This window comes from Symphalangus syndactylus, chromosome 17 (genome assembly GCF_028878055.3).
Source record: "Symphalangus syndactylus isolate Jambi chromosome 17, NHGRI_mSymSyn1-v2.1_pri, whole genome shotgun sequence".
NCBI lineage: Eukaryota > Metazoa > Chordata > Mammalia > Primates > Hylobatidae > Symphalangus > Symphalangus syndactylus.
Genome location: NC_072439.2, coordinates 58,732,452 through 58,750,167, shown reverse-complemented (window position 1 = coordinate 58,750,167; position 17,716 = coordinate 58,732,452). Strand labels below are relative to the sequence as shown.

Here is a 17,716-nt window from a genome sequence, read left to right as displayed (position 1 = left end):
CTCCAGCCTGGGCAACAGAGCAAGAGCCTACCTCTCAAAATAAATAAATAAATAAAATTTGAAAAGGTGGTGGTATATAAAGTTCAAGCTCTAAACCCAAAAAAAACTTCTCAGAGGAAAAACATAGGAACAGTCTGAGTATTCTGAGAGTACATTTTAAACAGCCTTGTATTCTATTTGGAAGGTAGATAACTAGTGATTACCAAGTATTCTGAGAGTACATTTTAAACAGCCTTGTATTCTCTTTGGAAGCTAGATACTAGTGATTACTTAAGCTTACTTAGTTTAATATTGTGATTTACAATAATTAACATACTAGGTTTTCTTCTTTTGCTATTGTCTTTAAAAATAAAAGTAAGGTAGATAAGTTGTTCCCCCCTTTTGTAATGCTGGAAATGAACTTAAATTGAAAAAGTCAGATCTCTGGAATGTGAAATTAATCTCTAAAGTCCATTTGAGGGTGTTTAAACGACTCAGAATTGTCATTCAGAAGCAAAGTAAACCATCATCATTTTAAAACCTTGCTTTGAGACTGAAGGGCTATTATCACTGTCTCAGACTAAGGATGCAAGTGCACATAGGAGAAAATTGTAAATAACTGATTTCCCTGACCACAACTCAATAAACATTTTCAAGTACTTCTTCCAGAGACATGAGTGATTGTTTCCATTGGGCTTCTAAAATGCTAAGTGTAACACTTGATCCAATCTCCATAAGCCCAGGAGCCAGATATAATCAAAAGGTATACCAATTCTTATCTCGTGAAAATTACTCCATAGGTGGCAACAGGTCAAAGTATTTCATCTCTATAATGTAAGATTCTGTGGAAAGCATTTTATTTATCTGATAATGGTGGTATGCTATCTTTGGATTTCAAATTAATGGAAAGAAATAAATTTTAAGAGAAAGAGAAAAGTTTTCTTGTATCAGTGAGACTCAATTTTATATTCATAAGCTATTTGATTATATGCATAGTTCTGCCTAGTCACTGTTGTAAAGAAAGAATAAAAGAATACAGGAAGAAAAAAATAAATTTGAAAAATGTACTTGTCAACAAAGAACCTGTAAATACCTCGGGATACTCTCTCCATCCAAAGTGGTCCCTACAGAAGAATTTCCAGACTGTGTGGTAAATAGAGTTGACATTGCTAGAGGGTGGTGTGGACAGCCTTCGTAGTTGGTCAAATTCTGTTGTTTCATACACGTTCATGGCATTCAAATCTGCCCAAAATTCTTGTCCTCTAAAAACAAACAAACCAAAAAAAAAAAACCCCAAAAACCTGTTAATAAATTTGTAAAACAAAAATATCTAAAAATATCATTGGACATTAAAAATATATAGCATAGCCTGTTGTAGAATTTTCAAAACTTGCTTTACTTGGAGTAGAAGCATATTTATTGCTGGTTGTTTCCACAGCATCCATTTCCTACATGCCCTTTCTAATCAAGACCAAAATTTCTAGGCCATGGAATTATAGTAGTAAGATTGATTTAACCCCACAGCACCACTGGCCTAACCCAATCAAAATAAGCCCACCCTCCACTCTACAGTGGGCTGGCCTCAGCCAATTAGGGAGTCAGTTTTACTATGATGCTATGTAGAAACTAAACACAGACAGAAAATTTCTCTTCGAGCTTGACCTTTTTTTCAGAGGCCATCAGTTTATTTGAGCCAATACAGGAATACACAGTATTGCCTGATCAAAGACAGAATAAAAGAAGGGAAAAATAAAATGAATCCAGATAAAGCCAGTATTAATCCACCCAACATCAATATTCTCTTTTATCCTGTGGGTTGAAAAATGTTGGCAAAACATGAAGAAAAAAATAGTTTGGATTATTATGAGGTTTAGCTTTGAGAATATTTTGGTCATCTTGTTATCTGGTCGACTGCTGCTGAATCATTCCTTTACAAATGTCTCCATACTGTTGGAGGGGAAGTCCCACTATATGAATCAGACTCATTTAATAATTTATAAAAGGTAGTCCAATAAAAACATTTGTGTTTCCTCTTTTATGGAACTTCATCTAGAGTTTGAAACATTTGAACCATTATTTCAAATAACTGGCATAATCGTCATTATACTCTTCTGTCTTTTCTTTTTTGTGTATGTCTGAAAGTTACTATAAGAAAATATAAAAAATTAAATATATGATAACAGCATAGATATTGTAGCACAGTCTACCACAGATTTCTAAATGGATGTCTACAACACAGGAAATACTCTAGATCTACAGGCATTCAGAAAGACTGGTACATGTGAAGTCTAGGTGTTGAGACAGATTTTCCCAATAATTAACATTTCCTTGCTGTAAATTAGGATTTTGAAAAGGATATTAAGTTTGATCTACGGTTGCACCACTGCACTCCAGCCTAGGCAAAAAGAGCAAAACTGTCTAAAAAAAAAATTTGATCTATGGGTTTTGCTAGCTAGCACATTTTCCAAAATCTGCTCTTGGAATACTTGTTTCAAAAACTATTAACAGGTATTCTGTGCACAAAAGATTCTGCAGTCAAATATTTGAAAAACGGATTATACAAATACTTGCCATCCTCTATCCCAATGTTCACAATTTATGAATCAGGTTCTACAATGAAAAAATAATCATATAACCAACTGATGATGCCAAAAAGTATGGAACTTAGAAAAGCAGTATACTCCTTTAAAATTCCTAAAGATCTTGCCAATAAACCCCAAACTTCTTGCTTAGTAAGAGTACTAACTAGTTGGATATGGTCTCAAAAATAACATATAATTTTAATTAAGCATGAAATAAGACAATATAATGTACTTTAAAATAATATTTGGCCGCTGTTTTAAAATGATTTATGGTAAGTAGGAATATTTAATTCAAATAGAAAAATGTTTCTGGGAAATCCTAAAAAGTGAAACAAACACAACAAAACAAAAAAACAAAAAAGTCCTGTAAACTGGAACTCCTATGCCTAAATTAAACTTCCTATCAAGTTGCCTTAACATATTTTCATTAACTTTAGGAGAATCTGATGTTATGATTGGGAAGTGTGATAAAAAACTTTCTCCCTGTTAAGATTGTTTCAAGTTTCTAAACATATTTTTCCCCCTTTAAGCTTATTGCCCAGCAACTGTTCCCAATTATGAGTCACAAATCCTCAGTATTTCCTTTAAGGAGTTCTTAGAACAGCAGTCATTATGTTAACATGCATTATAATATAAACAGCCAATGCTTTTTGCTGTTTAGTGTCAGATTTTATTCTGGACATCACTCTAGCAATTTCTGTTTAAGCCTGTATTACTGAGACTTCATAGATAATGATTTGCATGAGAAAGACATCTACAACTGCAGCTTTTGCTACATTCTCTGTGCATGTCAGTCCTTTGGGCATTATGAAGTTTCTACGACAAATCCTAATTTACTACAATCAACTGTTCTTTGGATTGATGTATCAAAGTACTGTTTTAGCTCTACTTGATTTTCAATATGCTTTTTCTAAACTTGACAGAGACAAAATCACAAATTTGAAAAACATTAAATTATCTTTTTGTAAGATTAATTTTACCACCTGCTTTCCCTTAAACAGGGAATGCTTTAAAAATCTAAAGCCAAGAGGTTTTTTTCTCCACAATCTGCATCAGCATAAATGTGTGCAATATGGATGCCAAATGTTCAACAGCCACCACACTCTTCTTTATCAAACTATTGTTTCCTATTATCAGAAAGCAGTTATGAGTCATCTATGTGTGATAATCGTGATGGTGGGCTCTACTGGGCAATACACGAAGAATTAAACAGATGTAGTCCCTGTCTTCCAGGGGCATTAAGAAAGAAATAACTAACAAAATGTAAGCCAAAGAAGCAGTGCATCTGCCTATCTAAATTCATCAGTGGCAAGTACATTCAGGAAATAAGAGACAAAGAATAAACATGCAGCAATATGGGAGAGGAGATGGTTATTGGCATCCAGTAATGGATAAAGGTCAGGAAAATTAAGAGGTTTTACTTTATCAATCCAAGACAGCTTTCTGCAAGAAAAAGAATCTTAGGAGCAGTTTAAATAACAGGAAATATCACTGTAAGTAGAGAGCTGTAAAAACAAGGAAAAAGAGGTCTCCAAGCACTTCGCTTCTTGAAAGACGGATGGAGACAGGATTGGTACAAGTAGTTGGAAAAGGAGACCTTCTGAGCAGGGGTATCTGAGAGATGAGGAAATGGGAACTTGTATATTCCTATAAGGGGGTAAAACAAAGAATGTGAGAGACTTCAGGCAACAAACTGAGAACGTTTAAGTCCAGGGTGTCAGAGCCTTAAGATATAAGGTTAGGAATTTACAGTATTGAGCAGATGAAGTTAGAGTCAAAGCAGTAAATACAGGATGTTGGAAACTGTGCAAGAGAGACAGTGCTAGAGACTGGGGGTGTCTCTGTAAAAGCAAGGTGCAATAATCCTTGTGGATGAAAACCCCATCTGGCCTAAAGGCATCTCTACTGAGGGATGGCCAAAAAAGAGTATGGGTGATAGCCACTGTACGGTAGGATTTATATCTTGCTATTTGTATCAGATGGCTAAATCCATCAGTATTGTTTTATCTAAGATACAGCCCTATCATGAACCAGAAGAAAACAAAACCTTGTGAACAGACTGCTGATTTTTGCTATTAAGGGAAGAATCAACTTGAACCACTGAAATATTAACAATTCTGTTTTTACATGTCTCACCACCACACCCACTATAAGAATCCATATACAACACTAATTTAAAATGCTGAAAAGGACGCCCATTCTCATAATTTAGATGCTTTATAACAATGGTTCTCCTCTTATTCAACAAATATCTACACATACCAATTAAGCCAACATTTTCCGACATACATTACCAATGCATAGAGCACCAACACCCACACTGTCAGAAAGTATGCCGCACACATTTCTTTAATAAGTATACTAATATCTTAGTATTTAAGATCCTGAGAAGAAAGTAAAAAGGACCTATGACATGAATAATAAACAGCTGGAATGCAAACCAAAACTAAAAAAGAAAAAGATGCTAAATGAAACAGAAAATAGTAAGAACATGACTTCTTTCTCAGATAAATAGCTCTTGGGTTTATACATTTGGGAGCTCAGTAAAGAGTGTAACCATTTTAGGCAGTTTCTCTGTTTATAAAGTGTTTGTAACCAAGAAGAAAACGAGACAAAAAAAAAAGCAAAGTAATTTAAAGTAGACACATTAATTTGGTACTAGGCTCTGCTTTGGCCATAAGAAAATGAAAAAGGCAAAATGACACAGAGCACCAATCTAGTGGGGAAAGGAAACCTTGTAGCATAGTGTGAAGTGTGGCACAAAGGTGGTCAGAAGCAGATGGCTTACCTCTGCTGGGAAAGGTGTCAAGAAAGGTGGTCAAGGGAGTTGTCCCAGAGTGGATAAAAATGTGAGCCAGGTCCAGCTACCAGGCAAACAACGGGAGGCAGGACACCACATGCAGAGTGACTCCATGTAGAAGCTAACCAAACAAGGCACACAAGAATAGTGTGCAAGAGGCACACCCAGTTCATGTGGGAAGTTAGGGTATATGTATCTATGAGAGATAAGGGATAAAACTGGACTGGATAAGTTGGCTTGGGCCAGATAATGAAGAGCTCTGTTTACTGTTGTTAAGAAGTTAGGTCTTGATTCTATGGGCAGTAGGAAACACCAGTGAATTTACAACAAAGTCCAGACTTGCCTTTATAAAGGTCACTCCAATTGTAGTGGTATAGAAGAATGATTTACTTATTTATTTTTGGCAGTGGACAGGTAGAGAAAACCATTCATCTGCTAAATATTAGGATATTTATCAATATTATTCTATGAACAGCCATCTATAGTTATTAGAACTGCACATGAGGCATGATGAAAGAGGACTAAGGAGGCAATATAGGAATGATCTGAAGTATTTAAGAGTTAGAATTTAACTGCATGAAGGATAATTACATGTGGGGCAGAAGTGAAAAGAGACTAGGATGTGTCCCATGTTTCTGGTCTGGGTGGTTCTATAATGGTGCTATTAACAAGACAAATTACAAGACGTACAGCAGGTTTAAGTGGGAAGGTGATAGAAATAAAACATAGAACTCAGACTTTGGCGTAGGTTGATTAAATACAAAGTTTTCTGAATCCTACTCTGTACAGTTTTAACCAGATCGGTTAGACTTCAGAACCTTGGCTTCCTGCCTGTAAGAGTTAACTGGTTTCTCCAAGGATAAGCCTGTGACCTCAAACTAATTAACACACACCCTAATCAGCTAGACTCACCATGCACAATTAGTAGTGTCCTTTTATTATTATGATGTAAAGTGAAAATATCTCCCAATATGGAGTGTCATAATGATAGAAAGATAAAGATTAAATGCAATGTGGAGAGTACTTGAGGTTCTGCTACCGGCTTGAGACAGGCACAGCAGATGGGATATGTTGGCCGCTGCTAAAGAAATTTCACTGGCGAACAAAATATAGCTGACTTTTGATACCTGGCTTTGATATTTCCAGGACTCATTTAGCAATGCTGGAATATCTGGCAGCTTATATCGCTTCAAATATGTTACAAGGTGATGAGAATCAAAGCCATGGCATACACAATACCAACACATTTTGTGAAAACAGTGTAGTTATTAAACTTCAGAAAACTATGTATTCGTAACTTTCTTCTTTAGAAGCAAAACTATCGTTTATTCTGTTGCTACTTCAGTTTTTGCTAACACTGCCTCAAATAAGTAGCACAGGGCTGTTTGGGGGGGCGGCAATAAAACTTATTCATAAATGCTTACATCCAAAGCAACATCTTTTAATACTCACCAGAGATTAAATTTTTTTCTTTCACTTTTTTTTTTTTTTGAGATAGGGCCTTCTTCTGTCACCCAGGCTGGAGTACAATAGTGCCAACTAGGCTCACTGCCACCTCAAACTCCCTTGCTTAAACTACCCTCCCACCTCAGCATCTCCAGTAGCTGTGACTATAGGCACACTCCACCACACTCAGCTAATTTTTGTATTTTTCTGTAGAGACGAGGTTTCGCCATGTTGCCCGGGCTGGTCTCAAGCAATCCTTCTGCCTCAGCCTTCCAAAATGCTAAGATTACAGGCGTGAGCCACGGCGCCCTGCCTCAGAGGTTAAAATTCTACACTTAATTACCACACTATGACACTGTAAAACTATTAACATAAAACTCAGATCATGGATTTATCTGAATACCTCAAAAGATTTTTGGGTAGGTAAAAGTGTTTGTTCCCCACCTTAAGATACAATGCATTTCTCGGGATAAATTCTTGAAGTGATCATTAGGCAAAATTCTATGTTGCTGCTCCCTTGGTACCTCCTGAGACATCTTGGAAATTCTTATTCCAAGAAGGCAGCAAGTTAGTGAGAAGGATGCTGTCTGAAATCACATTTATCTGTGTGCCAAACCTCATGTCTGATTCATAAATTGTTAGACATCTGTAGTCTTAAAAGTCACTCTAGAAGTGAACCCAGTGAAATGAAAAATAAAGGATAAGAGATAGAAGAGAGGCAGGTAAGTTTCCTAAATGAAAAAGATTATCTGTTTTTAAGCTTTTTAATTGTATATTCTCCAAAAGCATGTGGGGAACTAAATAAACATAACACAGCTTATTCTCAAAACACACTGATACGAAGACATGGCCATTTGAATACATCTAGATGTTTGCTAAACCCCTAATAAATAATACCATACAATGAAGTCCACCGGCCCCAATGCAACCACTAAAAGCAAATTACAGTATCTACTTAAGGAAAATAACCTACTAAAATATTGTTATGCTGGCTTTTTTGTTGTTTGTTTTCTATTACAAAACTACAGATCAAAGCAAAGAACACAAAAAGACTTTTCAATAAAATGTGGGTAAGTCTAAAATCTTTCATAAATAAAAATTACACTTATGAGATCAGAAGATCTCATTGCCATCTATTTATGGTAGTGTGGGATTAAATTTTGCATCATGAAGGTACCAGAAATGTCATACAGCCTTAACTTTTATTCAAGTTCAGTCACATGTCCTAAGATCACAGAAGGCACTATAAGTGAGACATACTTCTCAACCATGGCCTGATGAGAAAGTGAAACTTAATTTCTGTAAGAACAGCTGGGATAGAAGGCACAGGTTAGTTTTTATAAATTGGTAGCATGTCTTATACTACCTTAAATTATGCAATCACTGATTTTTATAAAAAGTAGATATCCCCTCTGTTAAGAAAAATATTTTTAAAACTGAGAGGTTTCTATCTTATCTCAAAGTAAACAACAAAAAATGCCTCCCATGTATTCAAGGCACAAATAGTGGTTAATTCAATTTTTTGAATATAGAATTTGACATCCCTTAAAAAGGGATAAAATAAATGTTTTTCTAATTTTTTCTACATAAATATAATACTATATGTAAATGATAAAATTACTTAAAAATAAGTTGCTTTCAAATACTTCAATTCAGCACTCATTTACACATAAATACTATAGTTATCATAAAAATATTTTCTAATAATGCCTAGTAAGATATAAACTATTAGCTTAATTTATTTCTGCTTTGACTTTTAAATTAGAAATGATCCCCATAAAAAGATTTTTACTCAGAATTTTCTATTATTTAGCTTTGGCTTTTTCCCCAATTAGTCCAGATGAACTAACTGATCAATGAAAGAATCAGAAATATACTCATCGGTGACTTATTACGTATTTGATGCTAAGAACCCAGAGATGAGTAAACAGCTTTCAGCAGACTAGAGATTTGAATACATACAAGCAAACTATATATAGAGAATTCATCACTCTGATAGTTCTTTAAACAAATTGCTGGAGAAAAAGACTTCCTATAGAAAAGACAAAGAGTCTTTTTATTGTCTACATTTTATAAGCTATAACAAAACCTTTCAAACATAGTCTTAAATTGGTAACATTTTCTGAGGGAGTTGGATTCTACAAAGCCAAGTTTCTATGATAGATTCAATTTTATCAATTAGTTAAGAGAGTCGAAATTATTTCTGGGTAACAAATTTGTAGAACACTTTACATAATGCTTCTGATGTCTGCCAGCATTTGGATAATCCAAATGTCAGAAAGCAAGCAAGCAAAGTTCCTTCTGTTTCACATACTTTACCCTGACTCTGTTTCACATACTCTGCCCAGATTCAAGGATGTCTTTCTTTTATTAGGATGAGTAATTAAACCTTAGAAGGCAAACCCAGTGTTTATCCTGTGCTAATTTTTACTCTCTACATGCCTGGAAATGAAAGAGCTAAGCCAGGTGACAGTCAGAAACCAAACACGAACCACAGCAGGAAATTATTTAGAGTATTTTGTGCCGTTTGCCCTCTGCACCTTGATCAGCTGCAGGAACTGTGAAGATCACAGGGTGCATGCAAGATTCTGAAAGCACATGCACTACTGCAAGCAAAGTTCACCCTTTGGTCCTCACCCTTGCCATTCTTCACTGGCTATTCAAGTGCTAGTGAAAATTTAGACCAAAGATGATCATCCAAACTCTTTGGCTCTGTCATGTAAGTGGAACAATTTAAGAATTCTCCAATTCAGAAAGAAAAAGCTAATGTAATAAAGAGAAATTCTTGTAAGTGTGGCCTAAACATATTTTCTAATCATTACAAGAAGTACTATGTTTCAACATAAGATTACTCACAAATCCTTCCTTATACTCAGAGGCAATAGCACCAAAACAGAGGACTTCAATTTGCATGAAGAATACAAATTTACTGAACTCTTCCTCAGTCAACTTAGTCATGGGAGATTCTCAATACATTCCTTACACAACTTTTTGTGGTACACATACTCGAAAGTCACTGGTTTCTGTAGAAGGTGAAAAGGAATAGTTGCTCTAGCATTCTCACTCTTATAAGAACTTATCCTTTCATTGTGATGACCATGCAAAGGTTCTTTACTTGTCAAGTGGGTGTTACTAGTAAGTAAACAGCATAGAGCAGAGAAAGATCCAGGAGACAGACACATTTTGTTGTGTGGAAACAGCAAATAGGAATGCTTAGTTAACTCTCTTCTATGCTTGCCTTAGTAACAGTAACTAGCTAAGTCAGCAAGGAAAATTGGAAGTTTCACAAATGACAATTAGAAGTTTATTAATGTCATCAACTTCTAAAATTTGAGTTCCTAATCATAGAATTGATTATATTTAGCTCAAGTCTGCAATACTGTCCTCTTCACAGACTGAATATGTCTTTACAAACAGAATTTATTGTGCATAAAATCCTTAATTTTCAAAAATTTCAAAATGTATTTCAGAACCTACCACTTGTAATTTCAAATTCCCTATTAACAAGGAATTATCTATCTCAAAAATTTGAAGCTTTCAGTTACTGTGTCAGGGATTGGGGTGGATTAGGTTTAACGTCTGAAGGAAGAAATTTTAAATTGGGGTGAGTCTGCATACGGTATAATTCTGTCCTCAGAAAGCACTGTCATAAACAATCTATAAATATAAAAATAAGCCCTATTTAGTTTTGTTAAAGAAATTCCTTCACATCAGCCGGGCGCGATGGCTCACGCCTGTAATCCTAGCACTTTGGGAGGCCGAGGCAGGCGGATCATCTGAGGTCGGGAGTTCGAGACCAGCCTGACCAACGTAGAGAAACCCTGTCTCTACTAAAATACAAAATTAGCCAGGTGTGGTGGCGCATGCCTGTAATCTCAGCTACCCAGGAAGGCTGAGGCAGGAGAATCACTTGAACCCAGGAGGTGGAGGTTGCAGGAGCCGAGATCGTGCCACTTGCTGCACTCCAGCCTGGACAAGAGCGAAACTCAGTCTCAAAAAAAAAAAAAAAAAAAAAAAAAAGAGGAAAAAGAGGAATTCCTTCACATCTAAAATGTGGCTTGTTTGCTCCTAGAAATGGTGAACTTCAGAAGTATTTTATTCCTTGTACAGTTTCTGTTTAAGGTGTTGCAAAGTAGACGTAAAACCAAGATTTCAGGCTATCACCTATTTCAAACCCAGAATCAAAGGGAAAATGGCTCAACCTTCAGCACTGTGGTCTTTTTCAAAGATACAAAATCTCTCGAACTCACTTTACCTTAAAACCCCAATCTTACTATAAAACAGAAACTCTACTACTTTTACAAAGTGAGTTTCTTTCAAAACTTTTACAGTGTCCAATTTGAACTAGCCATACAAGTTGTGCCAAAATAATTATCTTGCAATTTGAAATATATTTTTTCCCTTTGCAAAAAATGATATACACATGTACTAAGTTTTCCTTCCACAAAAAAAACAACTGCGACTCACAGATTGGAGACTGATAATTATTAAAGGTTGTTGGCTAAGGTTAAGAGGACTTAAGGTCCTAATTTAAATGCAATCCAGAATCATCACCATCAGACAAAGGATGCAGAATCCAGTGGTCTCAAATCAGGAGATAAAAATAAAAGAGACCATGGGAAAAAAGTCATAATCTCAAATGGCTGTATTTTTGTAGCATTCCTTGAGTAGTCAAGGTTTGCATGGACTACATACTGCTTTATCCTTTAGGAATAGCACCCAAACCCAGAATAAAACTGAGGATCACTGACCATGATTAGAAATACACAAAAGAACTTACGAAGTTTATCTTTGCTTTATGGTAGATTGTAAATCTATGATCCAGAAATTCTAGTATAATAGGATAATTCTAGTATAATAGGAAATAGATTTACAGGGACACAACAGAGTTATCAGTCAAAAGTAGCATTTTTTTTTGCATGCCCATTATGTGCAGAATTAAGTTTTAAATGCTGAGTGGAGTTACTACTATAAATTGAGCACCCCAAATCTGAAAATCAGAAATGCTTCAAACCCAAAACTTTCTGAGCACCAAGATGATACCCAAATGCTCACTGGAGCATTTCAGATTCTTAACTGGGGTACTATGCAAATATTCCAAAATCCAAAATCTGAAACACTTCTGGTCTCCAAGAATTTTGGATAAGGGATATTCAACTCGTATTCCTTTTTTTTCTTACCTATAATAAAAAGAGCGAGCTTTGGATTCAACTCAATGATAAAATACATAATGTATCATGCAATTATTTTTAGGGAATGCCACATAACCTTACAAGCTATTTCCTCCAACTGTCTGATTTAAAAGTTATAAATCATTTTGACAAGGTTCATTTTCATTACCATAAATACATCAGGAAAAGAATGACCCCAACCTGAAGCCAGGTGGCAGCTGCTTCAAAAAGTCTAATCTGCTTATTGATGAAAAATCAAAAAGGGAATAAATAAATGATTGCTATTGATTCCCATGATAGCTCTACACAGATCCAGTAACTTCTCTGGGTTAGTATAGATAGAAGCCAATTAGTTTTATTTCATATGTAAATAGTAGCATAAAGAAGTACAAAAAATAATTCATTGGATTGCTTTATCCTAAAGCACAAGGCACACATTTTGAAAGTCACTTCAAACACAGTTCTTGCTTATGGAGCTGTCTTTCTCTTAGGCAGAAATTTTTAAAATAAATTTAAACTCATCCAGCTGTGTATATTCAAGACCTACCAAAAAGTCACAAGGCATAGTAAGTTTCAGCTGTTCTCCTCTCTCCAGTGTTATCAATAACACATAATGAGTTAGTTCATACATCATCACAGCTGTGCACGCCAGAGCTAACTTGGCTAATTTAACTACTCCAGTAGAGTTCAGTCAGGAGCTTGCTCTAGTTTAGCTAATTCACTATGCAAATCATATAGGGACTATAACAGTATATGCTTTTTATGATCATTAATATACATTTCTCTTTTATACAGAGTTTCTGTGAAGTCATCTAATGGTATTGTCCCTTGGACAAATTTTAAAAATAGACTTCTAAGGGCAATTAGCAATCAAAAATCACTCAGCAACTAAAACTATGACAACACTCTAGCCTTAAGCCTTAAAGCAACTAAAGCTCCCTCTTTTATCAGTGAGCATTAATCCCAAAAGAAAAAAACCCTGTCCTCTGAAAAAAATTAATAATGGATTCAGGGTTTGCAACTTTCCTCTTCCTCTTCACCTCCACTCTCTTTCAATAAATTCAGAATTAGAATAATCATTGGTCATATGCGCACCTGCAGGTAGCCTCCAAAATAAGGTTTGCAGTGTGTCCCTTCTTGATAGGTGGAAATAACTAGAAAATTGTTCTGGCTCAATTTAAAATGAATGTAATATGAAACTAGTGGTGATCTTGTTTGCTAAAGAGAGATTTGCACAACCTCCATAATTTCAATTATCCACAACAGTACTCCACAGGGTGCAAGGCTCTTTTAAAACTGTTAATTCTGCCATTCAATGTCATCGTCTACTAAGGATAAGTGCCTACACTGTTCGAGACTGTTTTCTTAATCGAAAACACAACACTCAATGTTGTTTCTCAACTGTATATTTGGAATTTGGAAATTCTCCAAGGCTCATCTCGTGTACAAAAAAGAAGCCTCAGCATCTATATCTGGGAAGTACATACACACTAGTATGCAGCTGATGTTGGCAATGAACGTTTGTAGATGTACAAAAGCAAAATGAGAAAGCAAAGTGGGATTACATCATAATTTCATTACAAGGAACAAATAAGCATGTATTATTGAAATCCTTTTTTAATGTGCTTTTAGTATCTAAGCATCTTGACTAAAAAGTTGGAAAGGTCCTGTGAATTTATCTAGTTCAACTTCCTTTCCAATTTCATTCCTGAGAACAAAATGAACACTATACATATAATTTAGATTTAGGTATTAAATCCAATACATTTGCAAAGCTAAATAAAAAATTTTATCTGTACAGTTTGAAACTATGAACTTTCATCTCTGCTAGAGACCCAGAACTATGAACTTTCCCCATGTATCACACAATGAAGATGTTATGGATATACAATATGAAAATGATTTACCAAGCCATATAAACTACTGAAAACAGTGGGATAAACAACTGCCATTCATTATTCATTATTTCTGAATCCAAAGACTGCTGGTTCCAACTTCGACATATACACAGCTGAACACACACTTCCTGGTTATGTACAATCTGCACAGATAGACCAGCTTTACAGGCCTGACCACAGAGATTAATAGCTTTAGCCAAATAATGTGGTAACCATGTGAACCTGGGCTGCTCCAGCTTGTTTGTGAATCTCTCAGCAAGGCTCAACATGCCGTTATCTGCATCTTGTTGCCAGGAAACACAACATCGCTTTGGAATACAAGGAAAACCAGGTTGCAATGACCACAAGTCAACTTCCCAAAAGCCTAATTTTTGACACTTAGCTATCTACTATATCACAACATTTCATCCTGCAATCTTCAGAGAACTTCACTTTACTAGTAATTTAACAGTTAATACTTTTTGCTATTTTCCTAGGATAGGACCACTTATTACCACTAACAATGTAGTAGGAGCAATGGTAATAATAATACTTCACTCACACTTTTCTTCTCCCAAGTGCCAGATAAACATTACTTCATTAAAACTGATTTGGAAATCAAGCACCCATTGCAACTACCTCATAATACAACAATGCAGGCTTACGGGCCTATATCTATGTCTACTCTTAAGCAAAACAATATTACCAAAGGATAAAAAACACCCATATGTTCCTGACCTAAGAATTCCTGGATTTTCTGGGATCAAAATGATTATCTTGCCTTGTTCTCATGGTAACAGAATGTCATGTGTTGGCCAATAATGCTGCTAGTTTCTTCCTGATCAATTCAAACAGATAGAAACTTAATGTACCAAGATGCTGAAGTACTCAGCAGACTGGAAATTTGCTTCATGAGGGTGAAGTGGGAGCCGCTGTTCTGCAGAGTTTTGCAATCTGGAGATAGAAGGATTAGATTGGCTTTGAGAGTATATAAAATTAATTACCTTTGACACAGCAATTAGAATTGCTAGCTCATGGGCAACAGAGATTTTGGAAAATACGTTATTAAAAAGATTTTTAAGATAAAATGGAAAAACATTTTTCTCTTCCAATGCTGGCTTAAAAAAATAAGTTAAAAGTACTTAGCTGTATTATAAGATTTTCACTACCGAACCAAGCTGGAATCTTGAGTGTAATATATTATCAAGATAATACATTTACAGTCAGGAAAACTGCACTCTTGATACGATCTTACTTTTATCTCATAGGGTCTTCTATGTAATACTTTTGAATTTGGGCTTTATACTATTTCTCTTCTTGTTCCTCACTTCCCTTTTGAAACACAAGATGCAAAGTTGTAGTCTCATAATAATTAAGTTGCTAAAAAGACACATGGATTTATGTACTATATAACTGAAATATTAAAATTATTAAAAGACAACCATTTACCCATTACCATTACTGAATGGGAACGAGATAAATGGGGGAAAAAAAAAAACACGTTTCTGTAATGTGAACAAGCTCTGGCACCAGTCAGAATTCAGAAGGTTGACACGAAGCTACCAGAATCAGACAACTTGGAAATGTTTTACTGCAACCATTTGCTGACTCTCTAGATACATAGGTAGTGTAAACCAACATATCTGTGAACAAAGATGACTCAAGGAATTCTTTTCTCTATTCAGTGTATTTCCCCCTCCAATATGGGTCATCTCAGTACTATACCAGGCCATTCATTAGCTATGAAGCTGTTAGGTTGCCTTCATGGCCACCCCAATCAGACAGCATGGACAGAAGTCCTCTTCTCTCCCTTTTAATTTTAATCCTTACTCTTGATCATACACAAATAGCTACTAACACCACACACTTTAGCTCCTTCTATGCTACAGGAGAAATAACTTAGAGATGCAAAGATTAATGCTTATTATATAGCCATTTTTGCACTAGCAACTTTACATGAGGCAACTATCATTTTCTTCATTTTAAAGTTTAATTAAAGAAGAATTCAGATGTGGAAACACCAGTTCCCTGCCAGTGAATGCTGCTTAGACATCCATACTAAAAGAACTGAGTTATGTATATACACACATCTTGTGTACCAAAACTCAAGGATAATTGTTTGAGTATTAAACATACCTTATCATAAATTCATCCCTTCACTGATTGTTAAAAGACTCTTCCAGGTTAAAAAAAAAATACCCTAAATTCTGGAAAAATTTATGTTATCTATAATATAAACTTAATGGTGAAAAGTTCCAAGGAAACTAATCAAAGATCCAGAAGTATGGGAGGAACTTCTGAATCATTCACAGAAAAGATGTTTAATACCATTCAAAATGAAGAGGGCCACAAACATCTCTCGACGATACTATTTTTCTTTAAAAAATAACAGCTACTCAACGTGCAGAGCTTTAAAATTAGATAAATTAGGTGTTCATTATTTATGTTATAGTAAGATTCGCCAGACTTTCTTTCAAAAGCCAGTTTTCCTTGGGTGATTAAAACAGTATTTGATTCACAATATTTAATGTATGTGCAACTTCTCAGTCACACGCACGTTGAACTGAGTGACATATGAATTGTTCAAATCATAAAACTTTCACTGTCCGGTTAATAGCCTGCATTCACCCACCATGAAAAATCAGGATAGCATAGTCAAAAGAATAATAGTGGGAAAAAAAAAACCTGTTACTACTGAAAGAAACCATCCTACTAAGCTTTTAGCTTCTTTACCTTCTCTATAGCATTTAACAACAGTTCTACAAGTTGTTATAAATACATACCCATACTTCATTCTCATTCTATCATTTTCTGGGTTACAGTAAAATCTTTCCAAGTGCTCCTGAGAATCATTGAATACACTCTGCCACTTTTGAGTAGTTGTCCTTTTGATCTGCCAATGATATGGCAAGACAGTGTGGTGCTTCAAACAATCCCTGCCATAAATACAAGTGCCTTGCAGAAAGTCCATGCAAATTTCAATTCCGTTCTCTTGGTGAGTGTGGTACTGCAATTGGTTCACCAGCTCAAACACGAGGTCAAGGGAAGCCTCTTCACTTTTGTCCTGGAAGAGCTCAGTACTCAGTTTATCACTGGTGTCCAAAATGTATTGGATTGTAAAACTGTTTTCTTGGAAAACGCCTGGAACATAATCTATAACTTTGTCTAAGCAGTCAGGACTAGTAGGAACATCACTTGAAACTGGGTGCAAGAGATCAGTCTGGAAGTGACCAGTTGTAGAATCTGCCACCGTCCCACTGAAGGTTTCTGATGGAAAGCTGTGATCTTGGATTGGAACCACTTGTTCCGGAGCTTCGGTGGAAGGATGGGCTTCTGCTATCTGGTCCCCAACATTTGTCCTATCAGGAATCAGAACAGACATATTATTTTCTGCTGGTGGGCATGATGAATTGATTTCCATGGCTTTCTTCATCATAGGTTCATGTAAGCTGTTCTCATCTGTACTCTGGTTCCTAGATCTAAAAACCCCATCAAGTGAGCCAGATTCTAGAAGAGTGTTTAATATTGGCCTCAAAGACCTCAGGGTTCCAGTTCCCAATCTTTTCTGATCCTTTTTCTTAAAACAAGTCTTCAATGGAGTGATCTTCTCAGAGAGTCTCATTTGGCATGAAAAGTCATCAGAAGGAGAGGGAGGCTGCACTACACAGTCTGGCTCAGGTTCGGTGGTTTCCATTTCCATGATGTGGATTAGCTCCAACTGCTCCTCAGAGTCTAAAAATCCTACGAGGAAAGGAAGGAAGATGATCATTTACGAACTGACAGCAACTGGATTTCATTCATTCATTAAAATGTTTTGTTTTTGTCCTGACTGATTCCCTGAAACCATTCCTCTTATACTAT

General features: G+C 35.7%; 1 protein-coding gene across 2 annotated transcripts in view; it reads right to left on the bottom strand.

Moving 5' to 3' along the window:
• TIPARP (TCDD inducible poly(ADP-ribose) polymerase) overlaps positions 1 to 17,716 on the bottom strand; it is a 32,543-nt gene that overhangs the window by 11,549 nt on the left and 3,278 nt on the right. For both annotated transcript variants that reach the window (XM_063620291.1, XM_063620290.1), the window contains exons 2-3: positions 16,639 to 17,596; positions 1,073 to 1,241 (exon numbers count right to left, since the gene is read on the bottom strand). In XM_063620291.1, coding sequence (XP_063476361.1) covers positions 1,073 to 1,241; positions 16,639 to 17,555 — 1,086 coding nt within the window. In that variant the 5' untranslated portion in view covers positions 17,556 to 17,596. The remainder of the gene's footprint in view (positions 1 to 1,072; positions 1,242 to 16,638; positions 17,597 to 17,716) is intronic.